At 50.4% G+C, this 26822-nt stretch overlaps 1 protein-coding gene across 3 annotated transcripts in view; it reads left to right on the forward strand.

Moving 5' to 3' along the window:
• Positions 1–1816: 1816 nt before the first annotated feature.
• The window catches only part of NEDD4L (NEDD4 like E3 ubiquitin protein ligase), a 193368-nt gene continuing 168362 nt past the window's right edge, over positions 1817–26822 (forward strand). For all 3 annotated transcript variants that reach the window (XM_087772788.1, XM_087772789.1, XM_087772791.1), the window contains exon 1: positions 1817–1957. In XM_087772788.1, the coding sequence (XP_087628914.1) occupies positions 1910–1957 (48 nt within the window). In that variant the 5' untranslated portion in view covers positions 1817–1909. The remainder of the gene's footprint in view (positions 1958–26822) is intronic.

A 26822-nucleotide genomic window follows, 5' to 3' on the forward strand; every position in this document is an offset into this window, starting at 1 on the left:
ATAGTTACTGGGCCATCATCACCGTTTTGTGTTCGTGGCAGGCCAGGTTCAGGGGCCGCCGTCCCCCGGTTACTTGCCATATTCCTTCGACTGGACGCCCCAGTGCTTCCCTAGAGTTTGCCAAACGGGAGACACAGGTAACAGGAGAGGAGCCAAGCTTCTGTGCTGCCTCAGCTCAGAGCCCGAGGCGTTCACGTAAACGGCCGCTTGCTCCCGCTTACCGTACCGAACCAGACCGCGCACCGAGCCCGGCCGCGCTCAGCCCCGCTGCAGGCTGGGGAAGCTGAAGCCAGCGAGTGCCGCTGCGCACCTCCTTCTGAAGCGCCAAGGACGGCCGCCTTTTGGGGTGCGGGGACAGATCTTTCCTGTGTCATTGGCTCTTCGTGGCTTTATTAATGCAGCGCGTGCTTAAAGTAAACGTAGTGGAAATCAGTTGTTGCCCTGTAAAAGCATAAATGGGTTTGATAACAGCTGTCACGTAACCTATTGCTCATTAGCCTCCGCTTAAGTGCCATCATACTGCCGAAAGCTAACAGAGAGATGATCGAGGAGAGATGAGCGTAGGTGGGGCGCGGTCGGGGAGGGGACGAGGGCCAACTAAGGACGGGGCAGAAACCGAGTGAGGAAGTCATTTCGCACTGAAGCGGGACTTGATTCTGCCCAGGAGGAGCCTCGCTCCAACGCCCGGAGTATTTCGTTTCCTTAAAAATCACGACGCCGAGCGATGCGGAAGCCACGGTGAACCATCACCGCTGCTCGAGACCTGCGGCAGCTTTCGCTTCGCCCGTGCTGATGGCGGCGGTGGCCGGTACCTGTCCCAACGACCCAGCCGCACCCGCGGCGGAGCGCGGCCGCAGCCCCCGGGGCAGCCCTGTCCCTCGCCCCGCAGCGGGGGCAGGCCCGGGGCCGGCGAGCGGGGAACCGGTCGCCCCCGGGAGCGCCCGGCTCGGGTCCGGTACCGTGAGGCGCACGGCTTCGGCCCGCTCCCGCCGGCCGGCGGCAGGGCTGCTCTCCCCGCAGCGGCGCAAACGGGCGAGAGGCACCGCTCCCCGAGCGCCGGTAACGGGCTGGGATGGAGGCGGGCCCCCGTCCCCGGGGACGCTCCGAGCGCGGAGCTGCCGCCTCCCCGCGCCGCGGCGAGACGCGGCCCGGCCCCTCGGCCCTGCCCGGCCGGGGCGCCCAGCACCGGGGGCGGAGCACGCAGCGGCCCCGCCGGCAGCGGCCCCCCGGGAGGGCGTGGCCGGGGCCCTCCCCGCGCAGCTCGGCCGCCCCCGCCCCGCAGCCCCGCCCGCGGGGGGCGGTCCCGCCCTCAGGCCCGGCGCCGCCGCTCCCGCCCGCCGGGGGGCGCCCGCTCCCGCCGCGGCGGCCGGGGCGGGGGCGGGGGCGGGGAGGGGCGGCGGGCGGCGCTCGGTGCCCCCCCCCCCCCCCGCCCCGCCGCCCGCCCCCCCCCCCCCGCTTTGTGCCGCTCCCGCCCGCCCTCACCCTCCCGCGCGGCGGCCGCGGGGGCAGGGCGGCAGCGGATCGGCCCGGCCCGGCGGGGCTTCCCGCCCCCGGCAGCCGCCCCCGCCGCTGGGCCTGGCCGGCGCTCTCCCCGCCCCGCTGGGCCGCCGCCGGGGCTCCCCGCCGCGGGGAGGGCGCGTTCCTGCGGCCGCCGTGAGCCTCAGCCGCCGGCGGGCCCCAGCGCCGCCCCCGAGCGGCGGCCCCGGGCAGCACCGCCCCCGGCCCCTTCCCGCCGGCGCTCGGCTCCCGGCGGCCGCCTTCCGCCGCCCGCGGGCGAGGAGCAGCGGCGGCGGCGGCAGGAGGCGGCGGCGGGCGCCTCACCTGGGCCGGGCCGGCGGCGCCCCCGCGAAGCCCCCGGGCAGGGCCGGCGGGGAGCGGCGCCCAGCGGGACGCCCCGCGCGGCGGCTCCATGGCGACCGCGGCGGTGGAGCCGGTCTACGGGCTCTCCGAGGACGAGGTGGGTCGGGGCGGGGGCGGCTCGGGAGCCCCCGCGGGTGGGGGCCGGGGCCGGGGGCGGTGGGGCGCCCGTGGGGGCCGGGGCGCGGGGAGCCCCGCCCGTCGCGGGGGGACGGGCGCCCTTCGCCCGGCCGCCCCATCGCCATTAGCCGCCTCGGCGGAGGGGGGGCTGCGGGCGGCCGGTGCCGGCGGGCAGCCCCCGCCGGCCGGGCGAAGGTCGAGGGTCGGTCCGGGAGGGCGCCCGGCGGGCCCGCCCCGCACCGCTCCCGCGGCCGCACCGCGGGGCTCCGCGCCCCCGCCCGGCGGCGGCGCCGCCGGCAGCAGCGGCGGGCGGGCGGGGGGGAGACGTGGCGGCGGGTCCGCGGGCCGAGCGGGGCGCCCCGGCCCGGTGAGCGCCGGCCCCCGCCCCGGCAGGTGCGCCCGCCCGGCGGCCACCCGGCCCTTGCAGCCCCGCCGCCGCCTGCGAGGGCCCGGGGCGGGCGCGGCTGGAGCCCCCCGGGCGCCCCGTGTCCGCGGCCTGGCTGCCCGGGCCGACCCCCGCGCTGTGCCGCGGGGCCGGGAGCGGGCTCCGGAGCGGGGCGGGCGGTGCGCTGCCCCGCCGCACAGCGCGTCCCGGGCTGCGGCCGGGTCCCCCCCGCCGCCCCTCGCCCCGCGGGGCGCCTCAGCCGGGGGCTGGTGGCGAACAAAGAGCCGGGGCGGGCGACCGAGGGGCCGTAGGTGGGAGGCAGCCGCTGCCTGGCCGCCGGGCCCGGTGAGCAGGCTCTGCCGGTGTCCCCGGGAGACGGCGGGGGAGAGGCCGCCGCGGCGGGAGCGGGTGTCAAACGCAGCCTGGTGCCTAATGCAGATGGAGCTCGGTGAACTAGGTAGGACCCCTGATAACTAATCACCCTGCTCCGGCTTTATCAACTGCCGTCTTCTGCAGAACCGTACGCAGCGCTAACAAATCAAATATGCATAAGCAGAACAGCGCACTTTATCTTAAGTGAGTGTTAAAAATTGCAGTTAATGCCCTTTTTATTTCATTGCCTTGGTGAGGTACTCCTTTTCCTTAGCAGGCAGCGTGATAAAGCACCAGAAAAGCGACAAGCTATGTTACCATTCTGTGATTTCAGTGTATCAGCTGTTAGTATCGGTCATATTGCTTGCCCAGGTTGTATTTTTACAAGGGTGAATAATAATAATTATAACAATATGACATCCAGTTTTATGGGACTAAACACGAAGGGCTATCTGTCAGTCTCCCTGTGGTATAGAAGAAACTGGCATAAAAAAAAAAAGATCTTCTGACTATAGAAGCTGCCAGACGATTTTATTACCTGTTATGTTTGAATGGCACCAAATCTGGATGACTGTACCGTTTAATTCCAATTGGAAAGGAGGTCCTTTGGCTGGAGTGGGTGTTGTTATAAAGGGGGGGGATGGTTAGTTCTGCTTTTGTTGATTTATAAAGCTATGAGCGCAGTCTGATTTAAAATGCTCTGTATGTGTGTGAAGGTAGGGGAGAAGAGAGCGCGCTGCGAGAGCCTTGGGCGCTTAAGGTAGCGAGCACAAAATCGGAGGAGGATCCTTTTGTCCCTGGGTTGTTTTCATGAGCCTTGACGCGAGGACAGGCCTGGCTGGCAGCAGCCGAGGCCGCAGGAGTCCCCCGGCAGCTCGCTCCGGCCGGCTCCCCTGTGCAGGAGCGCTTCTGCGTTGCCCGACCCTTCAGGTGGCCCGGGCCCGCTGCCGAGAGGCCTGCGGTGGTCCCGCCTGCTCCCGGGGTGCTGGCGGCCCTGTAGGGCTGAAGGAAGGAGTGGGCCAGCGGGGCTCGCTGTCCCAGTGCGGGCACCCCACAACACTCGATTGGTGGCGGTTACGTGCTTTCGCAGTTCTGAGTGTATTAGGAAGCGTGGTCTGTGAGGGGAAGGGAGACCTGCGAGCCACCCTGCCGTGTCCCGAATAGGTGCCTGGGAACATAACACTGGAGTCTGGCTGCTGCTTTTTTTGTTGTGTACTCGCCGCTATCTTTTGTCCCTGCCTCCTTCCTCGACGTATGCTGGTACTTGCGCGGAATGTTAAAGAGAAACGAATACACGGAGAAATCCACTGGATGGAGAAGCAGGGCTGTTGGCTGTGCTGCTCAGCACCCCGCTCTCCGCTTTGGCTCTGAGGTGGAAGGGGTCTCACGAGAGCCAGGGCAGCTGCCGTAACGGTGCTCGCATCCCGTGCTGATAACGAGGGACCTGGCCTGCTGAAGGGTGGGCATGGCAGTCCAGGTAAGAAGAAGCGTCTGTCGCTCACCTCCCGAGGTGTTTGGAAAAGAACTGCTTGGAAAAGCAAGCCTTTGGTCTCTCCACAGTGACCCGTGGTGGTCCCACGTCACGGATGCAGTGATGACTGCAGCCGCCCTACGCGTGAGGAGCAGCGGACCGCTTCTTTGTTTTCTGTGTTGCTGTAGAGTGTGACGCTGCTGGAGACTTCACAGAACGGAGCAGGGATCATCTGAAAATATGACAGGAGACCGCAAGTGGAAATAGTGTGGAAGAAAGAGGAAAAAGGGACGGGGTGAGGAAGGGCGTGGAGGAGAACGCGGGTGGTATTACGCAGCCTGATGGGCTGTAGTTTCAATACACCAACAGCCTAAACTGTTGTTGAGTCTGTGGTAAGCGTCTGGGCAAAGGCAAGCGCTGAAGGAGGAGTATCTCCCTTGGGAAGGCCGCCGTAAGTAAGCTTCGTTAAATGTAAACCTGAAGAGTGGTTGAGAAAGGCAGGTATGTTTGCTGTTCCATTGCATGCTGGCTTTTGCGGATAATGACTTCCCATTAGCATTGGCTTGGACTTGTCTCTTTGTTTTGAAAAGCAAAATCTCTTTGCTAGTCTTGAGAGGCCGACTCATGTATGCGGACATACTTAGGCTATTAATTTTTCTTTGTTTCTACCTCAGTTTGAAGTACAGTTTGCAGTTCTGTTGTATACGGTTTTATGTAGGGTTTTAAGTAGGCCTTATGTAGAACCGCCTCTCCTGAACTACTACGCATTTGCTGATTGGGAAAAGTAGTTATTTAAATATAAGCTAGACTTGCTTAATGGCTTCCCATAAAAATAGCAATATCTCTTCCAAATAATTAAGCATAGGCTTAACTTCTAGTTGCACAGTAGATGTACATGCCGGTAGGCCTACTTCATGTCTTAAATTAAGCATATGCTTAAGCGTTTGCAGAGTTTGTGCCCACATTAGTCTCTGTAAATAGCTATAATTCTCAGTGGATACCTTCAATGTGGACATCTGTTCTTGTTTTGTTCAAATACTCTGATAGGCGTTAAGGCACTCGGTAGTTTAGGGACTTACTGAGTCACAGATGACAAGCCAACCATTGCATTTAGCCGCTGTCAGACTATGTTTTTCTTCAAATGTTGTTTTCATAAATCTGCCTCTTTGTAAATATGAGCTATAAAAAATTTTAGATTAATCTCTTAGTTAAAATTAGCTGTAAATCAAATTCGCTTCCTACGAATTTTTCACTGTGAGGGTGGCTTTAGCGCCAGCTCAGGTTGCCCAGGGAGGTGGTGGAGTCCCCATCCTTGGAGCCGTTCAGAAGCCACCTGGACGTGGTCCCGGGCAGCCGGCTCCAGCTGGGGCAGAGGGGGTGGGCCAGATGAGCTCCGGAGGTCCCCGCCAGCCTCAGCCAGCCTGTGATTCTGTGCAATGATGCTTACATAGGCTGCTGGAAGGTCAGGTGCTCTCGTGCAATCTTTACATACAAGTACATTGAAAAACTTACGCCCTTCAGTAGCTGAAAATGCTTGTGTCCCTACATAGAGCGCTCTCCGTCTAACCGAAGCTGTGTATCCGTTGCACGCGCTTGGTTTGCGAGAGGGCCGTTTGTCAAACGCTCCTGCTATTGACAGCGACGGGGTCTTCAGCGCTGGCCTCGGGAGCGGAGAGAAGGGCAGCGGAACTGGGAGCACCAGCCCAAGGGACGTAAGGGATTTGCCCCGGCTGCTAGCGTTCCTTTGCTTAGGGAGTTCTTGAACCATTGACTGACTCAGGACTGTTGATTTTTGGGAATTACTGGAGTCATCTCATAACCTTAGTTTACTTCTTAGTTTCTTTATCCCCCCCTGCCCCCAGAAGAAAGGAACTAATGTGTCCCTTAGAGAAGGACACCTGTCATTGGTTTCAGTTTGGGTTTTTGAGAGTCCTGGAACTGCATGTGGCCCAAACGAAACGGAAGATTCCACAATTCCCTTCCCCTTTCTCAGTGTGCTTGGGTGGAAGAAAAACTTGCAGCTTCTTGTCTCTCATTTGGTTGAATAAATAATGTGGCTCAAGAAAAAGATCCTTGAAGAAAGAGTAGCTTTTCATATTTTAAAATAGAGGCAAAAAAGACGTTCGTGTGTGAAAACTGCTCTCTCCAGTTCCAGCATTCTTCTCGTCTCTTTAACTTCCATGACTTGTGATTGAATGAACTGAAGTTGCGTGCTCCCTACTGAGGTGACATTTTGTCACGCATTAGAAATTGTCAAAAAGGAGCTTATGTTCATGAACATACCCTGATGCGTGAGATATAATTGCATGTGCCTTAAAATAAATAGTTCTGGATATAGTCACTGCAGCTTAATGTTTTTTTCTCACCTTAATTCTTGTGTACTCTACTGGGCAAAGCATTTTTGTGAGAAATGAATCCTGAAGGATTTCAGGACCTCGGGAGCCTCTGTGGCACTCTGCTTTTCATGAGACGCGCTTTTGGTAAACACAAGCAAAAACGGTTTTCGGGTATGATGGAAACGGTACCTGTGGATGGGATGAATTCCTGCAAAGCACAGGCTTATCTGTATTTTGTCTAACATCAGGGTAAAGAATGAAGATCGGATTTGCCACAATGATGTCATGGTGAAGCACAGCTTGGGCCGTGAGGTGACAAGGAATATGGCTGCAATACAATGGATAAACTGTCTCTTTGGGGCAAGCTGGTTGAAAATGAGTTAGGCTGCACAACTTGGGAAGCTGACTTGTCCGTCTCGTGTTTGCACGTTCCTGATGGATTTGTTGCTCTGGAATGATCTCCCTTGAGGGTGTCTCCTTCCCTGCACTTGAATGTCATGTAGATGAAGTTGGTATGTTTTGGTGCTGTCCGTGAGACAGGGCTGCAGAGGCTCCAAAAGGAATACGCTATTGCACTGCTTACCGATTAACTTGATTTATTACTGAGGAAAAAGGCTTCCATTTTTCCTCCCCCACTTGGCTGAGTGACAAAGCAGTGACATAGGGGAGTTCAGTGCTGGATTTCTCTACTTTGCATTTTAAGCAAACCATAAATATTTGAAATAAGCCTGATGGTGAGTTGTTGGGGGAAGCGTCTGTGCTCTAGGTGGCTGTAATTAGAGTTAAGGTAACGTTTCCTGATACGTTGCCTCGATGGTAAAACTGTCTCTTGCTGCTCCCCCTGCTTCTGCGCTGCGGCTGCACGGCCAGAGGTTTTGTGAGCCCAGGCCGTCCCCACGGGGCCCCTGCCAGGACTGGCGCCTGAGAAGGGGCTCCCAAGCTGTGTCCCCTCGTCGCACTGGTTCCCGGCTCGGCGACTGGAGCAGCGCGGGCTGGGCGTTGTGGCACTGGAAGCGTGTTGGGTGAATGACCAGGGCGCTGGGCATCGCTGCGGGTGACGTACCGGAGAAGCAGCTCGTAGACGGTCGCAGGCCCTTGTCGAGCGCTGCCGAACCTCAGCTGTGGGGTGGCAGAGCAGCGAGAGGGGTCAGCCCGCCGCCGGCTGCACCGTCCGGCTCCCCTGGCCCCCGCTCAGCCCGCTGCTTGTGTGAAGCAGGAGGCTTTTATGTAGAAAAAAACACCTTGAGTTCCTGGGAAGATACACCTTCTGTGAACAGCACCGTCCGCAGAGGCGCTTTAAGAAGAGAGGTCTGGTTTTTCTGCTCTGAATACTCTGGTTATATAAAAGCATAACTCTTTCATGGGAGCGTGAGCAGGGGCCTCCCTCGGTCACAGCAGTGACACAGTGTCTTACTAATAAACGATGCAGGACAGTAACTTTTTTATTGACTTTTTAAATGGGAAACAAAAATCTGAATTGGTTTTATAGATTCTAAGTGCGTTGGCTTCCCAGGGATAGCAGGTAAAACTTCAGATGATGATGAAAAAGTGCAGATAAGGAAGCATTTCATAAATGAAAGGGCTTGCATATCTACTTGTTGTGGCATAATAACAAAATTAATAGGCTGTGTGGTTCTCAGTAGGTCAACGGATTTTTATAAAAGCTTACGTTTTAAACCTGCTTTTAATGAGTTATCAGCATATTTTGGCCACTATTACTAAGTGAATTCTAGTTTTAATGTAAAATTAATGTAAGGACATTTAAGGTGGTTTGTATTCAAATGTGGGTCTGAGGGAGTGGAGAAATTTTAGTTTCATGTCTGCGCCCATTCAGAGGTGGCCCTGTCTGTCCTCCGCCCCCGCTCGGTGTCAAGCGGGGAGGTGGTTCGGGAGTCTTGTCGGCGCGGGTGAGGGATGGTGCTGCAGGTGCTTCGGCCGCTGCCTTCGTCACTGCCCAAACCCTGCTGTTGGGGAAGGGACGATAAGCATCTCGTCGGGTTTAGTACTTTAGTATGTTATGGGCTGGCCGTTGGAGGGCACTGTGTAATGGTAAATGTAAACTCCAGGTTATCATCTGTTTCTGCACAGATACCATTTTCCTGGGAAGTAAACATGGACTGTGAGCCCCACACCTGCTGAGCAAAGCCTTTCTGCTGCCACAGCAGTCTTCTCGGTCTCAGGGGCACAGCTTTTGCTGGGAGTTAACTTTAATGAATCTCTAATAGGGGTTTTTTGTGTTTTGTTTTGAAAATATAACCAGGCCTGATGTGAGTGCCAAATGAGCTTGCCCTTCAGAAGGGAATAAAATGAATAGCTTAGGATGTTGTGGGAAGGGAGGGTGCACCACTGCACCTTCTAGGTTGGAGTTGCAGCTTCAGACAATGAGAGGTTCAGTGGGTTATAATATTTATCCTTTCTAAACCAAATGCAGCTCATTGTGCAATACGGACTATCTCCACAGGTGCTGTAAGATCCAGAGGCCACATCAGAGATTGTGGGACTCGGCGCTATTATCTTTATTCATGTCATACTTGCGGGTAACGTTGCATGAAGCTGAAACAAGGCATCTGCCGTGGGGGCTATGTGAAGCAGCTGCGTGCTTGTGTCGCAAGATCTGATGTAGATGCAGCCTGTTTGGCAGCTAACTGATTTCAGCTGAATCAGGCTAAATTGACAACCTCTTAGCCCCAGAGGATTATATGGGGCCAAGACCTCTTGCTTAATTAAACTCTGTGGCATGTAAACTGGGACTTTTCTGAGTGAGCTGGAAACCTCTAGGCCTTTTAATAGCAGTAAGGGATGGATTATCTAACAGCTTCAGTCAATGAAACATCGTAGATGCGATATCAATGTGCAGAAGCAGCTTGATTTTAGGTAACAGTTTTGTAAATTTTGGTGTCAGTAAACAGAAAATCTCACCAGCTTTCGTAAATTCCTCCATCTTTTGCTTTCACTGCTACTTCCTCTTAAATGTTTGTTTTAATTGTGTTGAATAAGAGAGTTTTACTGTAGCAGTAAAAGAAATGCTACGAGGCAGCTCTGTCCCCTTTTAGGAAGAAATGAAGTGCAAGCCTGGAAACGCTGTTATTTTCGGTAAGCTGGGTAAGAATGCAGCGGCAGGTTGGGCGACTTCTCCGATGTGCGCACCGGGAGAAAGGAATGTGGTTTTCCAGGCTGAGCTGAGCATGCCAGCAGTGACTTGAGCTGCTGCCATTTCATTATTAAAACCTGCCAGGGGCTTTACCTTCAGCCGGGACTAGAGCCGTAGCTTTCAGAAGTACTTAACCCGCTGTCGTGCCAACTTTTTCCAGCATGGGGTTCTTAAACTGCCGAGTTCCTAATGCTGGAGCGCTCCCTTCCCCTGCTCCCTGCGTCTCTTCCTCTGCCCTCCCATAAAGAAGGAAGAAAAACAAAACCGTAGGAAAGGGATTGTTTTCTGCAAAGAAGCAGCAATTAACTAGTAATTAATTTTAAAATAAGAGATGTGGTTAAATCGCACAGGCCTGGAAGCTAACTGCAGTTAAAATAGTTTTTAAAAAACCCACCAAAACAACTCAAAGCCCCAACAAAACGAATCCAAAAACTTGATCCTTGAAATGTATTATGAAATGGCTGTCTTCCAGATGATGTCTTGACTGGGCAACAAACTCAATGTGTATTTTTGTAATTGTTCATTTTTTCCTCCCTCCATTCTTTTAACCGTAGTTCCTGTGCACTGGCAGGATGTAGATATTTGTCAGAATCCCGATTTCTAGTAATTAGGAGCCTTACTTGTAATCAAAAGAAATACCTACAATTCCAAGAACACTGGCAGGATATGAGGAATAACTCCATGAATGAGCTGTGCTTTGCAGTTAAGCTATCGTACCTTATTTTTGTGCCTAACTGTATGGATTGGTGCTGTTTTATTGGTGTCATGCCAACTCAAGACAGGTTTTCTCTTTTTTAATGTAGTTTGCCTGCCGGAGAAGAGCAGAATTGTTCGGAGTGGTGCACAGCCATGCCGTCCTCTCTCCTTTGGCACTTCCTAGTTTTGAATAATCCTGGCTTGAGGATGGAAGTACGTTCATATAACCTGTGCTTTTCTGTGTTTGTTTTTAATTGAAAGCAGTTCGAACTCTCACTCTTTTTAAGCATCTTTATGTCGATGATCACACTGCGTTCATGGCAGGATTTCGCAGAGATGGGAGTGATGAGTAACTCTCAGTAGAAGGCATCCTGGGATGACTCCCTGTCTGGTAACTGGGGCTGGGGCTTCTGGCCTCTTCCTGGTGAGACTGGGCGTGAGGTCTTGAGCGCGCTGCTCTGTGAGCCCTGGCTGGTGTCCACGTGCACCTGGGGTGGCCATCGCCGCTCAAAGGGTGCTTTGCTCTTCTGTTCCCCGCGCCTACGGGGCGGGTTGTGGTTGTGTTTGAGGTCTCTGGAGGACGAAGAAGCATTTTATCTTCCAAGAATGAAGTGATCTGGAAGATAAACTAACAGCAAGGAAGATGTTTTTTGGGATACAATGAAGGGAGGAGAGACAAAGGAATTTTTTTGTGCTTGTGCTCTGCTTGCAGTTGTGCTCCTCTATCTATTAATCCAGTTTCTCTGATGAGAGAGAGAATAGCAGGTCTCCTTCATGCCACGGAGTAACTTACGTAAACTGTCATCAACTTCTGAAATAAGTCAACAAAAGTATTTAACTTTTTAATCATTGAGAAATTACAATAGAGACATTGGTTCACATTCTCAATGCTTTGTTTTTTTTCTGCTGAACACCAGCCAGGCAGCTTTTCTTCCTAGCTTTTTGGTGTGTCTGTATGAAATCTTGCTTCATTTCTTCTGCTAAATGAAAGCAGAGACATTTCACTCAAACTTTTTTGTCTATTTGTTTGAACAAACTTAATAAGTGACCATTTGTTTTATAAAAAAAAAAAAAAATCTTGGCTGATTTCTTAAGTTTTCACCACTCCTCCTTATGGCCAGCTAGCGATAAGGTATTCTGGCCAGTGTGAAATGGAAACCATAGTCTTGCAGATCCTGATTCTGCTGAGTCAAAAAAGAAATAATAGTAATAAAAAAAACCCCCAAAACTGAATGAAAATGAAAGACTGACTTTCTGTTATAAACAGATGGCCTCACTTTCTTGGTTTTGAATTCAGAGATACAGATATGGTCTCTGAAAGGTCCTTGAGCCTTAAGTCCCTGGAAGCTAGGAGGTAATACCATTGTGATGTTGCAGGTGTTTGCCTGTATCTTATTCTCTTTAGTGTTTGCTTTTAGTCAGGACAGGAAGCCATTTGCTGGCCCAGTTGTACCTCTGGCTGGTATGGCTACACCTGGGAGTTAAAGGATGTCTTTTTGTGTCCCTCTGGTTTTTCGTATTTATTTGCGTACTTCCTTAGGTAATATAGATCTCTAGAACTTAAATCGGAAAGGGCCAGCAGGTCATCTGGCTCTGTAACAGCCAACTTCTGCCCCTAAGGCCACAGAAGTTGCAGACTGTTCTGGACTAGCTCCCAGACGTCAGCAGCGTTGTGGTGGGACTTGCTGGGTGAACTAGGTCCGCTCTGGAGCGAGGCGAGCGGACGGGTTCCCCGGGCGCTGCCACCCAGTCATCTGCGAGGCGGAGCTGGATCCGTTCGGCGGTTTCACGTGGGGATCGCTGGAAGGCTGCTGTCGCTGCCGCCCAGCTGTTGGGAAAGCCTCGAAGCTTTGAGGTGTGCGTTGCTCCTCATGCCCAGGGTTCGATGGGTGGCCTTGTAGGGTCACAGAGATCATCGCCTCAGATCTCGGCTGACGTTGTGTGTCTAGTAAATCGCGGAGTGTCACTCGAATATGCTACTAAATTCAAAGTTCTCTTTAAAGCTTTTCAGCCCTCACACAGCTGCCAAATGGCAAAGTGGGAAGCTGTTAGAAAAGCTAATTCCCCGTTGTGGCGAGGAATGGGTGGAGGGGAGGTGACCGGGTGGTCCCAGCATGCCAGCTCTGTGCCAAGCCGAGGAAGGTAAAGTCTCCACGGGTTCTGGTGTGGAAGAGAAGTGTCAGGTTTTGCGGTGGGAAGGAGGGGGCCAGGCTGAGGTGATGGAGACAGCCCAGGCATCTGGAAATGAAGCTGAATTGGCTGTTCCTATCTATAAGAGGTCCTTTCGCCCAGTTTATTAAAATGAACTGAAATCTGGACTTCTGGGTTCAGTGTGATGCAGTGGGCTGTATGCTGTGGCTCCCTCGTTACCCTGAGTGCCTGCTGCTGGGGAGGCTGGGGCAGGTGCCGCTGGGTGTGGTGCGGCCCTCCAGCTGACGTCCATCCTGCTGGCACCTGCGACTCGTTGGGTGGGACCGGTGGCTGAGCATTAGGGCACTGCCTGTGCCCCACCTCTGTTGAACAGAGGGAGTTGGAGCTGCTGGTGTTAGGTGATGGCTTCTTGAGCAGCTGAACGAATCTAGTGGATCTGCAGTGCTGAAAGGGAGGCCTTGCTTGCTTTTGTGCATCTCGGGACCTTCTGAGAAACAAACTGCTGATTTGCGGACAGCTGCCCATCGCTTTGCTGGGCTGGTGAATTGCAGTAGCTGCCAGAGAGGTGATGAGAGTCAGAGGTATGTGGCAGGAGCTGCCGGGGTGGTGGCGGAGGGTGCGTGCAAAGAAGGGAGGGCGGGACTGTTTGGTGGCCGTGAGCTATCAAGTTGGCTGTTTGGATCTCATGAATCTAACGCTTTGGCTAGGATCCCGACCCTGATGAAATCTGTGGTAAGTTTGTCTAAAGACAGCTCATCTGTAGCCTTCTGGAAATGTTAAATGGACAAACTCCCTAGCAAACAAGTGGAGAAAATAAAGGTTTCTTGAGCTAGGCTGCGGTGACGTTTGTGGTGATGGGAGTAGTGAGAGGAGTACTTGGTGTGTGGACAAAACCGTATCTCTGTGCTTTCTGCTTCTGTTGATTTAGCCTTGTTAGCAAAGCAACAGCATTGCTGCTGCTTGCTCTTTCAAAAGCAATGTACTTGCTTAGCCTCTGTTCTTAGTAAGATGATGTTATACGTATTATAAAATGTTGGCTTAGCCATTGGTTATAACTATTGAGCCAAAAGAACTTGAAAATGCTGTTTTGGACAAGTTTTGCTTTAGTAACTAAATGATAGCTGCAGATTGTATGGAATACATTAACGGCACATGTGCAGTTTCATTTTATAGCTGTGGTAATGTTGTAATTGTTTAAAGTCCCGGTATTACCGGGCTCTCCTCTCTGGCTCTATTTGTATGTGCCTTTTTTTCCCCCCTCTCTTTTTTAAAATGCAGTCTTAGTGCTAAAGTTAACGCACAAATGGATCAGCAGAATAGACACTTGAGGAGATGGTAAACTTCCCTGCGCTTGCCAAGAAAGCTGATTTAGGAGGACAGGGAGTGGCAAGTGCACCTGAGGAGGTGTGTGCCATGGTGAGGGAGCTGCTCGCTGCTTACGTTCCCTGGCCTCAGGCATACCTCTTTGTTGGCACCTGCAGTGGCGTCTGGTAAACTTCGAGACGCTCAAACTACTAAGTATCTAGAAGTTTTGGGCTGGTTTCCCAATTATTTATAAGTTTTCTTATTGGAATGCCAAAAATTAAGTGTTGCGTTTGCATTTTTAAGTAGTACATCAGTACTATATGTTGCCTTGTACTGAGTAGGGAATTTTACCATTTTTAATGGCTACAAATATATTTAAACCAGGCACAAACAGTCTAGGCATCAGGAGGTACAGTTACGTATCTAAACTTGTGGAAACTTCTTGAATCTCATCAAGTTACTGACTGAATAGTAGTGTTTTCCTTACGGTTAGGAGCCGTCCACCAACTATGACAAAAATGGCTGCTCTTAATGTGATTTATTTTTTGTACATCAGAGGAGCTAAATTAACATCTCGTTGCAGCTGAAGTGGGGAGGATGGATGGCTTTGCTTTCCCCTTACCCTTCCTTAGCTCCAGCTGTGATCCCTCCCTGCCATTTGTGCCGGCACTCTTCTGATATCAAGGTAAACTAATACAGTTTAGCCAAAAAGGATTAAAAATAAATCACAATTTAGGGCAGGTTAGCTTTCTGCTGTTCCAGTGAGTTAAATTTGCCTGCTATGCAGGCATATGGTCTTGTGGTTGTCTCGGATAAGTGGTGGAGGTGTGTGGTTGGATGGGTGGGAGAAAGACCTTTATTTTCATTCTTGCTGTCTGTTTTGTTTTGGTTCCATCTGGCCAAGTCTTGTCCCTTAACATTTTATTCCTCATTTCCAGTGTCTGTAGAAAAAAGTTAATTCTTGGAGGTCAGGTAGGAAATAACAAACACAATGCTAAAAATTCACGTGCAAGTTCAGCCCGGATTTGGGGTGAATGATGGCTGTTCCCGCAGCCCTGGCCTGAGGAGGCACTTCTCGTTTCCGTTTCTTGTGCGAAGGAGCTTTGTGGTTTTGTTTTCCGTGACGGGCTAGGCTGCTCTCAACGGTACTGTGACACACCTGTGTCGTGACAGCGGCCTTCACGGTGACTCACCGGTACTGGCTGTTGGAGCCTCTGCTCAAACAGCCAGTTTGTTGGATAGCACCGCGAGTAGGATGAGTCTTGTTTCCTGTCTTCTCCATTGGTGGCACCTTCCTGCCTCTGAACCTCATGGTCTTACCCAGCAGGAGGGCTTTCTTCTACTGTATTGTCATCTCCTTGGCTAGACCTTCTGCTAGTTCTCGCCCACAGTTCTGGTACTAATCCTCTTCTAACAGTAATGGTTGATAAGAGGCTTGTAGGAGACAAATCCACGAGCGTTCTTGTGAAAAACTGGATATTCCTAGAGTATTAGCAGCCTGAGAGTACCGCAGGTGTTTCTCCTGCCTCACAAGCTTCTTTCTGGTTGTGACCAAACCTGGCTGCTTAACCAACAGTAGTCTTTGCTGTGCTGCGTCACTGTTGCTTCACTGAAGTCTTGATGAGTAAGAGTTACAACATACGCTTTGTGCAGCAATGTTTTTTCAACTCATCAAAGAAATACGCTCTGTTAACTTCATGCAGTGCTACCTTTAGTAACCCCAGGGTGTTTTACCTGCCGTGTATCTCTGTGCCTCTGTCCTCAGTTTGCGGTACCCTTCAGCACTGGGCAGAGAGGTTGAGGAGTCGCTTTTGAAGACCCAAGCGGACGGAGCCCCGAGCCAGCTGCTCTGAAGTCAGTGTTGACCGAGCGGGAGCTTTGACTAGAGATGTCCCTTCCAGTCCAAGTTATTTGGTGACCCTGAAGTCTCCAGGGCTGCTGAAGTACTGTGACAGATGTATAGTTTCTCAGAGCATGTTTTTTCCACTTTTCAGAGTTTATTGTATTCTGGGCTCGTGTTGTGTCCCTCGGTTTATCCTACTGACTAGGAGGCGGGTTTGGGCTGACTAACAAATTGGTTATTTTTTTGAGTGCTTTTCTGATGGTAATAGCTGTCAAAGCCAAGTTTAAGAAGGCGTCTCCTCTGCCCAGTGACCATTTGCTGAAGGAATCGGTGGAGGCCGTTGTTTGCTTTGTTGGGCCTCCTTGCCTGGCTGGCTGTGCACCTGCCCAAGCCAACCGGTGGAGCGCCGGTGGCGTCAGGGCTCCGGGCAGCGCTGCGTGGGTGCTCGCTAGGGCCGCAGCAGCGCCGGAGCTGGGCAGAAACAGAAGCGGGCATAACCTGGCCACCAGTAAGGCTGGGCTAAAGGTCTGAAAACCAGACATAAAGGGGGGGGGGCAGTAGCATCTCAGAACAGCCTTTAATAGAAATAATGGGCAGTTAACTTGAATGGATCTTTCTCTTTTTTTTTAAGGTAACACTACATATATTTTTTTTGCAATTTTTTTTTTTTTTTTTTTTTTTTTTTTTACAAAGTGGGTTATCCTGATGGTGCTGTCCTGTTGCCTCTTTTGTGCAGAAGGTGCCTTCTCGTTCTGTGGTCTAATTAGCGTGATAAAGAAGCTCTCCCATTTTTCTCCTCTGATTTGAGGATGGGATTTCATTTGTACCTAATTCAGTTTAAGGCCCGGCTACACCCACAGGGGTGGTGGCTGTGCTTTTCTTGAACCCCGGGAAGGGGGAGAGATGGGTGCAGCAAGGACGGTCCAGCAGACCTCCTTGTCCTGCAGGTGCTGGGCTTGCCGGATCCGGCTGGGGCTGGGGGACGAGGTTGGAGCTGTTTTCCGGGGACATCCCGCAGTTGTTGTGCCAAGCGAAGCCGCGCAGTCAGGTTTTGGGTTTGTCTTACTAGTTTCTATTGTAGTTTAAAAGTTAACCACGCTGTCGCTAAGTGGTTACAAGGTGGGTGTGGATTACCTACGAGATCATTTGTCACCGTATGCCTGCGTGCTCTTAATGCGGGATCCTGGGAGAGCCCCTTTTGGAAGCTGTCAAAGCCACGGGTGGTTCATAACTGTCAACAAGCAGCCTCAAAGTCCTCAGAGTTAAGATGGTAAATTTTGTAGCTAAGTTTTCAAGTCTTGTGAAGATCTTCTGATATCCTGCGCCTACCTGCGTCACTTTTTTCCTTAGAATATTGTCCAAAATTTGGGTTGGAACTGGTGCATATTTTAAAGCATTTCCGTCATTACTTCAGTCACTGTGTTTTGATTGATATTGTTATTAAAGAAATGTCTCCGACACTTGCTTGACTTGATTTAGCAAAAACTTGTGTGGTGTTCTCGTCCTGCTGACACTATGAAAATTTACCTTTAATCCATTGTGCTACTGTCATGGAGTCTGATTTTATTTTAAGTCCGGTCAGTTCAGTTCTGAACTGCTTGTAACTGCATTTGTTTTTCTTCATTTCACTCCAGCGAGAGACGATTAGATGTAATTCGGTGCAGGTAACCGTAACCCGCACGAGTGTGTTCTGCGCTGCGCAGCTACCAGCGAACTGGCTCGGCCGCTGTGCACTGCGTGCCCCCACTTGTCCGTGCCCTACGAGGGATGGAGTTTTTGTTTCGAATTCCTAAACCTTGCACAAGAAGCAAAGCCATTAACCTGTGCAGCAAACCCCATGTGAGGGGGAGTTTGAAGGTGAGCGGTGAAATGACTGTGGCAGCCTGTAACTGGTAAGGGACATGATTAAGCGCTGTCACCCCCTTTGGTTTTTTGGCAGCTTAGGCTCTATACTTCAAATGCCAGGACTGCAGCATTTGGAAGACGAAATTAGGGTCTTCAAACCGGTGTAACTCTGCAGGCTGGAACACACATGCCGATAGTGGTTGATAATGCAGGAATGCACTACAGAAGCACTGTGTGTCATTGCTGGCGTTGCTGTGGAAACCTGAATTTTAGCACCAGCTGGTTTCGGTGTGTTTTAACGCTCGGCATCCTGATGTTTATCGGAGAGGTGAGGCAGCGTTGCAGCTGACGTCCACCAGCCTGGAATCGTGCGCCAGGGCTGGTGGACGTCGGGGTTGTCACGCCGCTGCTGCCCGGCGCCATGCCGCTGCTGCTGGATGTCTGACCCGAGGTAGCTCCTGTCAGGAGGCCAAAGGGTCTTCAGATGTGTCCTGGGGCTGGCTTTGCTTTCCAAGGCGCCTTCTGCTAGCTTGTCTCCCGGGGCTGTCGGGGAACCGGGGGTGGGCTGGAACCACCGTGGGGACGTGCTGTCCCCCGAGGGCTGGGACCCCGTCCTTGCCCTGTCCCTCTGGGCAGGCCGGGGCTGCACTGGAGGGCAGAGCTGACCGGGAGCTCCTTGCCTCGCCAGAGCGCCCTTCTGCGGCAACAGCCGTGGCCGCCTTTGGTAAGGACGACAGATCGTGTGTGAGAAGAACCCATTATCAGGAACGTGTGTTGTGTGGGTTTTGTTATGTTCCTTGTAAGTGTGATCTCTCTGAAAATCCAGGACCTCTGTGTGGAAAAGGCCGTCCGCAGCTCTTATCTGGACTTCATGAATATTTCTTGCTCTGGCATTCGCGTAAGTCATGTGTTTGCCTAGCAACAGCTTTTTTTCATCTTGAGACCCTTTCTGTTTTTCTTCCTGCCGAATATCACGATCTTGTTTCTGCTACCTGTGAAACCAGCCGGTTGCATTCTTCTGCTCCACGTCACTGGTGTCGGTGTTAAATACCGAGCTATGAACAAAGGCTTGAAGAGTAAGCGTATCTGGTCTTTGCTGCTAAGGACTGGTGCATGAGGATGGGCGCAGTTCTTGACCTTTGGATTTACGTCCGATCGCTGGTTGCAATCCGTGCTCTTTATGTCGTCTTAGATAAAGGTAGCGTTCATCACACCTCTCAGAAGAGGTTTAAGCCCTTCTCCACGGTTAAACTGGCTGTTAATGATGTGTCAGTCCCTAGTCTTACGTAGCTTAGGCTGAAACATACTTGTCGTTTTACTGACACTAAAGAGATTTTTCTTTTTGAACAAGAGCCTTCCAGTCACATGGAAAGATGGGGTTATGGGTAAGGGAAGCAGAGAATGATCTGCACTATGTGATCACCTTAGAAAAGCTTTTTCACACAGAGATTTCCCCCTGCCCACCCCCAATAGTCCATAAATGCTTTAAATACCTGGAAGGTGCATTAAAGGTAGGAGGTGTAGGAGAGCACAGGACAGGTGGTATATTGATTTACTATTATCTTTTACAATTTTCTGACCTCACTTGTAGGTTTTAGGGAAGGGTGGATGAGGAAAGAATACTGTGGCCATATCGCTATTTGAGAGCTAAAAATGTTGTGAGGAGGTAGTACTTTACTGCTGATGGATGCAGAAATACTTAGATGTTCCCTTCAGAAAACAGGAGCAAATTAAATAGTAGCCTTTGCATGTCAGTGAAACAGTCTGCTGGGTTGGCCAGCGCTCTTAAAGAACATTAAATAAAAATTACCCTTTTGCATTCAAGCAATGACTTGGGAAAGACTACTTGTGAGATTCTTCCATTTATTTCAGCTGACTTACAATCTAGTGGTAGTTCTTCTGGCTGTGCTGCTGCTGGGATGGAGTACGGTCTAGTTGGAAAATTACTGAGCTGAAAAGCTGCTGTGCCTCTTCCTCTGAGATGATCAACGTGAAACAAGACAAAGTTGTTGCAAAAGGTTGAAGGCTTAGTGATTAATGGTAATTTCTCGCGCTCAGTACTGCCTTGCATCGTTGGCAGCCTACCTATTGTGCTGTGACTGTCTTCTGGTTTAGTCATCTTCCCATCCCTCGGCGGTTACTTGTTACATGGGAGGAACTTGTACTTTTCCTCTAGCGCTGTTTTCTCCAGCCTGCTCATTCTGTCATTCCCTACAGCATCGCTCCGAGTTCACCAGTTTGACTAGGTATCAAAGTTTTGCCCCCCCCCCTTTTTTTTTTTTCCCCCCTCGCTATGAAAATGCTTAGGAATAGAGAATAAATACCTCTGAATGATACCTGCTTGTTGTGGTTTAACTCCAGCCGGCAACTGAGCACCGCACAGCCGCTTGCTCGCTCCCTCCCCTGTGGGATGGGGGAGAGAATTGGAAAAGTGAAAAAAACCTCGTGGGTTGAGATAAGAACAGTTTACTAATTGCAATAAAATAGTAGCAGTAATAATAATAAAAGGATATGCATAGCAAGTGATGCACGATGCAGTTGCTCGCTGCCTGCTGACCAATGCCCAGCCAGTCCCCCAGCAGCGATCGCTGCCCCCCGGCCAGCTTTCCCCCAGTTTCTATGCTGAGCATGACATCATATGGCCTGGAATAGCCCTTGGGCCAGCTGGGGTCGGCTCTCCTGGCTCTGCCCCCTCCCGCCTCCTTGTGCATCTCCAGCCTTCTCAGTCGGTAGAGCATGAGAGGCTGAAAAGTCCTTGACTTAGTGTAAGCACTGCTTAGCAACAACTAAACCATCACTGTGTTATCAACATTATTCTCATACTACATCCAAACCACACACACCACCAGCTACTAGGGGGGAAAAAAAACCTAACTCTATCCCAGCCAAAGCCAGGAGGCTGCTTCGTAGAGCTGTTATTTGGCAGTCTGTCTCTCCAGGCCAGTGATTTTCAGATTTCCCCTGGTAACGAAGCCTCCCTTGATGAACAGGCTATGATTTGTGCCACAAGCTACTGTCTTTTCCCTGCCCAGGGCTGGGACTGTTCCCCTGATCTCTGCACCCTGTATTGGAAAGCAAGCCCAGGTTCAGCAGGTATTAGGTAGTCCCGGATGCCAGGCCGATTCCTTGGGTTAGGAATTACTGCTGTGGACCTGCAAACCACCCCCAGAGAAGATGGCTCTGCTGCAGCTGTGACCTCTTCCTTCCTCCTAGTTCCCTGATGCAACGTTGGATTGAGGGTTGCACATCTTTGAACAAGCGAAGCTCACCTGTTCACAAAACGCTTATTTTGTATTCAGCAAACCTTTCAAACCATTTTCTTCCCCTTCTGTGTACAGTGAGAATGGGTATGCTACAGCTTTCTACCAAGAAGCAGAAGGATAAAGTTACGGCAGTGTAGGGTCACGTTGACTTGATTAACCTGACTTGACCCCTTCCCTTCCATCAGATGTCGTTCCCTACCCTGTGTCTGTAGGAGTGGCGGATCAGACGCAAGGAAGGTATTGAGAGTGCGGCGGTGGAGGGACAGGCGCTCTTTGGGGTCACTGCGGTTAGGCTTAATCCAATATAATACAGTTCGGTCACTCAGAGTCCGCTGTGTTAGAGTCTTTTCTTCTGTTTTTGATGTGTTAAAGCTTCCTTTTTGCTTGTAAATTGTTGATATCTGTGTAGGTTAGCTTAGGGGTCTGAAAGTCTATTTGATCTCGTGGAAAAAGTAGGTTGTGCTTAAGTCACTTTCATTTTAGAAGATTTGTCTTCACCGGTCCCTCTATATGGCTTTAGCAATTCATCTGTGGGACTCTCTCCTGATTGAACACACAGGGCGAAATGCCGCATCTTTTCTTGTTCTCAGTGTTCAAAGTTAATTTGTCTTTTGAAACGTTGCCTGCAAAACACAACTTCAGCTAAACTTCTTCATGATGCTTTGGGGAAGATCGATGAGAAAGCCAGAAGTTTGCAAAATGTTCAGATGCTTTCCTTAACTGAACTTCCTTGGCGATTGCTTGCGAGTTGTACGCGTTGTTTATTGCAGACCTTGCGTGCAGAGAGAACGTGTTTTTAAGTGAGTACTCGGCACTCGCTTATGTTCCCTACGGAACTTGGGAGGAGAGGAGGCCCAGAAGACTTTGTAAACAGACTTTGACTTAGTAGTGTTAGTTCGTGTACGCTGGACTGGTTCTCACTGCTAAATCCTCTGTTTTGAACCTGTGAGAAGGCTCTCGCTTTGGAGACAGTTGGTGTTGTCTGGGTGGTATTCAGCTGGGAATGGGAAGTTACCTGGATTGTATAGCAACTCTGGGAAGTTTGGGTTTTTTTCCTTTTGGCACTAAACTTTCTGCTTGCCAAATAAATCTCAGCACAGCTGCCCTCATTCTTACTTTGTGTTTAGTGATTTAACACAGTCTGTCGGAAGCCTTAACAAACAAAATGGTTACCCTGGCATTGCTCACGAGCACTGCCTGTGCATCGTTTTAGGAAATTTTTTCTTCATAGTCCTTCAGGATGGCATCTCTGAACATACTACAGCTGCGTTCCCTTGCTTATTGATGGCTTTGGTTCTAATCTAGGGCCGTGGCAGTGTATTTTGGGGGGTAACTGGTGCACTTCCTAAGGTTTGGGGTTCCTTTGGGTAACAACTTAAAGCTGCTTTTAGTTAGGTTTCAACACGTGTGGTGGGGGGAGAGAAGAGATAAAGGAGGCAGGGTTTTATTTTGCTTGCCTCACAGCGCTGCTGGTGCCTGTCAACTTCACTTGACTTTTTTTGCTGACCGATTTAGCAGGTTTTTTTAGTGTCATAAGTTCCTTACCAGCAGCTGCATTTTCTGGAGCTGTTACCTGATCTTCTGGGCAGATTTTGCTATATTCAATATAAGCACCTGCAATATGGAATTTTGTATAGGCCAAGTAACATTACATTAAATGTCTAAGGCTATACATCGTTTCGAAACTCCCAACATACACAAAAGCGGTGGCCCGTTAAAGGAGGCGGTTCTGTGTGCAGTTGGATTTTGGTGTATCTGCAGCAGCTTCTAGCTGTTTTTCTCCCTTCGCTTTGTGCAGCCACAGTAATAATTTAGAAGCAAAATTGGACTTTCTGTAGATTGTTATTTCTGAAAGGGGACGTAACTTCATTTAAACCTTCCTGGAGGAAACTGACTTTATTCTTCAGCTTACTTCTGCTAATTTGTGTTATCCCGAGAGCTTTTCAGTGCTGTACTTCATTCACCATAACATTCATCTGTTGTCTTGGAAAAAAAATCCCGTTCTTGACTGAGCTCTCTAAAAGTAAAAGACTTTATAGCGGTAGAAGCACACCCTCCACAAACAGTTCAGTGTTTTGGCTCCCCGTGCTGCTTCACTGGGGAGTTTCTGCTGTTCCAGGGAGAGATGTCTTAGGCTTCAGACTAATCTAAAATGCTTATGTCTAAACTGATGAGCTGAGATGTTAGTAGTTAGGAAAATGGCTTATATTTGTAATCACAGGCTGCTGAGTTAGATACGGCTAAGGAAACTGATATGAAACTCCAAATCTTCGAAACTTTGTACGCCTTGTGTAATTCTCGGACTGTAACCAGTTGTGGTGAAGAAATTATTGCTTCTACCTGCTTGTTCTTGACCCTGTATCGCATTGCTAACCACAGAAGGTGAGGTGGAAGCTGTTCGGTTGCCTTGTAACTTGGCTAAGGAATTCTGAATTGCTGTGCCCTCTGCTCCCTTCTTTTTTGTTTCTTCCACGAACACGCATCTGTGCTTCTCTGGGATGGGGTCCTGCTCCCAGACGCTGAATGACTGACCTTATTGCAGATCTTCTGCCATACATTGATTCTGAATGTGGCTTTTGTTCGGTGCATTGGGCCACGTTTTGCATCCAGAATGCCTGGCAGAACACAAAGTCCATCCTTTGTTTTCCATAACGAGCGTTGAATATTTTAATGAGCGTTTCTTAGTCTAGTCAGTGTCAAGTACCGTTCTGGGAACAAGTGACTGAGCTAACCTCTGAGCTTTGTCCAGCAACAATCCATTTATTTATAGGATTTCACAAATTCTTAAGGAGTTCCCGATGAGCAATTAATACAATTAAAAAAACAAAACCAAAGCAAACAACACACCGAACCCCCCAAAACCAAAAAAGCCTAAGCCTTCCACCCTCAATATGTGTGCAGAAATTATTTACATAAAACAAACAAAAAAGTTCCTGGTATCACTGTATTTTTTCCCCTTTTTTAAATATGGGTCTCTTTTGCAATGTGAAAAAGATGAGCATATTTCATTAACGGGGGAAAAAAAAAATGCCTTGGGTAGCAATGGTATTTCCATGGTGCAAATACAGGTACAAGTGTGTTCTGGCTGCCTCCGGACTGAGTGCGTTGCTCACCGGTCTGCATACTGAAAATAAGATGTGGATCGAAATGCTGCTAACCCATGCTGAAGATCGTATGGACAAATGAATGCTGACACAACTCTGCAGGTGGATAATTTAATTTTAAAAAACCCCAGTAAACCATTTGTTAACCATTTAACATTACTTCTGCTTGGAGGAAAAATACTCGTATTTTTTACCTAATCCCGTTGATTTGCTAGTGGTGAACTTGCTGTAATTGATTATTTTGACTGTGTGTATTAACTCAGGTGCACCTTTGGCATTTCTGTGCAGTGATTGTATGTCCTTCAATGAAAAGAAAGATAGTAACTACTTTTCTTCCTCCTGAAAAGCATCTTAAATGCATGTATGCATAGGAAGTAACTGCTGTAGCTAGATGACTTAAATTTAATCTCCTGCATTGGTCATGTTCTTGTTAATACACTTTTTTTAACTACAGCTATTTTTCACAGTTCCTTAACTTTTGTCCACATCTTTGGCTGTTCATAACGTATCTGGGTGTGTCAGTGGGCACGCTGGGAGAAGGAGACCGCCGACTTCCATCGTGGGATGTGCTGTCCTTCCAGCCAGGAGGGTCTGTGTCTGCTCACTGCTTCATTTCCCAAATCTATCCAGTCTAAGCCTGAATTAGAAACTGCACAGGTTTCTCATTCTTTTATGAGACACCACAGTTTTCAAGTGTAAGAGCCTGCTAGCCCGAGAGTATACATTTAAATGACAAATACTCTTTGGAAACAAAAAAAGTCCAATCTTTGTCCAAGGGCTGCTGTGGGTTTGAAGCGAGTAGGAAAGAAAGGGCGAGAGAACGAGGTGGACCATAGTGTGCAAGTGTGTTGGAAACGGCAAGAATACAATCAGGTCACAAAAGCCTGAGCCCTAGACGTCTGTGGTGAGAGTGGATCCCTTCTCCATCAGCTTGGCTCAGGCACTGGTGTGAGTGGCTGGTTTTTCCTCCCCTAAACTGGGCAGAGACTGTAATGGGAATGATTCATTCCCCAAAATGAGAAATCCTTGGGGAGCAGAGCTTACAGTCGGGTTTGTCTTAAGGGAAAAGAGGTACTGCTGGAGGATAGAACTTGATATTTTTTTTTTTTTGCAAAAGAAACTTGATCAAGATGGAGACGAGAGGCCAAAGGAGCGAACTGCTGGGTTGACTGACAGCAGCACTCATTGAAATGTTAATGTGTTCGAAAGAGTTTCTTCACCAGAGAAGACTGGCAACTCGTACTGTAACATTAATTATTAACTTCAGTTGAGAGCTGGAAGATCTAATTTCATTTCTGGTTGGATAATAGGATGATTCATGCAAGAAAACAAATTGTGTCAGAAAATGGAGTCTTTTCTCTGAAAACTGACATTCCTGATTTCTGCTCTGAGCTGAAGTCTGCTGCAGTTGAGCTACTACAGTAAAAAAAAGTAGCAACAAACAGGTGAAAAGTACAGGCTGAATCCCCTTCAGGCATCAGGCTGTCGGTGTCTCTGAAGGTCCGGGGTTTGTCTTCGGCCTCTGGCTCTGTATCTCCGTGTTTCACACCGTCTGCTGGCTCGCCCCCCGGCCCCGGCACACCGACGAGCCGCGCACCTCTCCTGCATCTCGCTGCATTGCCAGGGAAACCGAGGCACGAAGTGGGAAAGCAACCTGCCGGCATCACCTGGCTGCACAGGGGACAGAGCTGGGCTCGCAACACTGCTGTCCTGAATCTGTCAGGCGTTCGTCTCTTGTGGGGACAGATAGATGCTGATCAGCGATCAGACTTAGCTGAGGGGCTCTGCAGGTTGCAGTGCCACCGTGCAGCAGCTCCTGGCGCTTCAGCAGGCCTGGCAGAGAGCAGACGTGTCTGTCCCTGTCCACCTTCCTCTCTGCTTGGGGTTGTCTCCAATCCAGCGTTGCCGATCTCCAGTGGTGAGGGCTCCACAGCCTCTGGTCCCCATCCCAGTCCTCAGCCACCCGGTGACATGGAAAGTGTGTCCTTTTTATTTAGCTGGGATTCCCCTTGCTTCAAGGTGTGATGGTTACTACTTGGCCTTTTGCTGCAGGCTCTGTCAAGAGGCGGCCTGGGTTGTCCCTGGGGAGGGCTGTCAGGTGGGCAGCAGTTACAGCCCCTTTGCCTTCTCCAGGCTGAACGAACCCACCTCCCTCAGCCTCTCCTCCTGCCTTTACCTCCAGCACCCTCTGCCCCTCAGGGCAGTCTCTGACAGGAGTAAATACGCTTTTCTTTTTTCCCCAGCCTTTCTAAAACAGTAACGAAAGCACTGGCTCATATTGAACATTCACGGGGCCATCAAGGTGGGCTAACGAAAGCACTGGCTCACATCAAACATTCACAGGGCCATTAAGGTGGGCGACAGCTGGTTTCTGATATCCCAAAGTAATTGCAATGTAACCAGCTCTTCCCTCTGGCAAATGCTTATCTCTGCCGCCTGTCATCGCGCTGTGCAGCATGTCACAGACCTGTATTGGAAAGACTGGGACCACCAGTCGCCGGCTGAGCGCATGGAAGGGCTGCATCCTTCCCCAAAGTAAGGTACCCAAGACCCTGGTGTGTGGTGCTTTATACAGACATTGGGTGTCTTCGTTACCCATCTTGACTGTTTTGCGTCGCCCATGCAATGCATTTCCAGCCTATTTTCTAGACGGTGTAGCTGCTGTGACTTTTCTGCCACAGCTAACGCCCTGGATTTCATGCACCGTGTGCAATTCCTGTTTGCGGTGTAGATGGCATGCGATCGCTGGGTGCCTTCCCAATCTCCTGTATTGCAAAACAGACCTCTTTTTTGCAGATTTCTTCTCTTGTTGCAGTTCTTGTAGTATTTTACGGTATGAATGTTTTGTTTGACTGTGTTAATCATGGGGCTCCTGCAGGCTTCCTTCTCTCTCCACCCTAGAAAACAAATTGTTTCCTTTCTA

This window comes from Nipponia nippon, unplaced genomic scaffold (assembly GCF_047370975.1).
Source record: "Nipponia nippon isolate SJK-2023a ecotype South Korea unplaced genomic scaffold, ASM4737097v1 scaffold_37, whole genome shotgun sequence".
In the NCBI taxonomy this organism is placed as follows: domain Eukaryota; kingdom Metazoa; phylum Chordata; class Aves; order Pelecaniformes; family Threskiornithidae; genus Nipponia; species Nipponia nippon.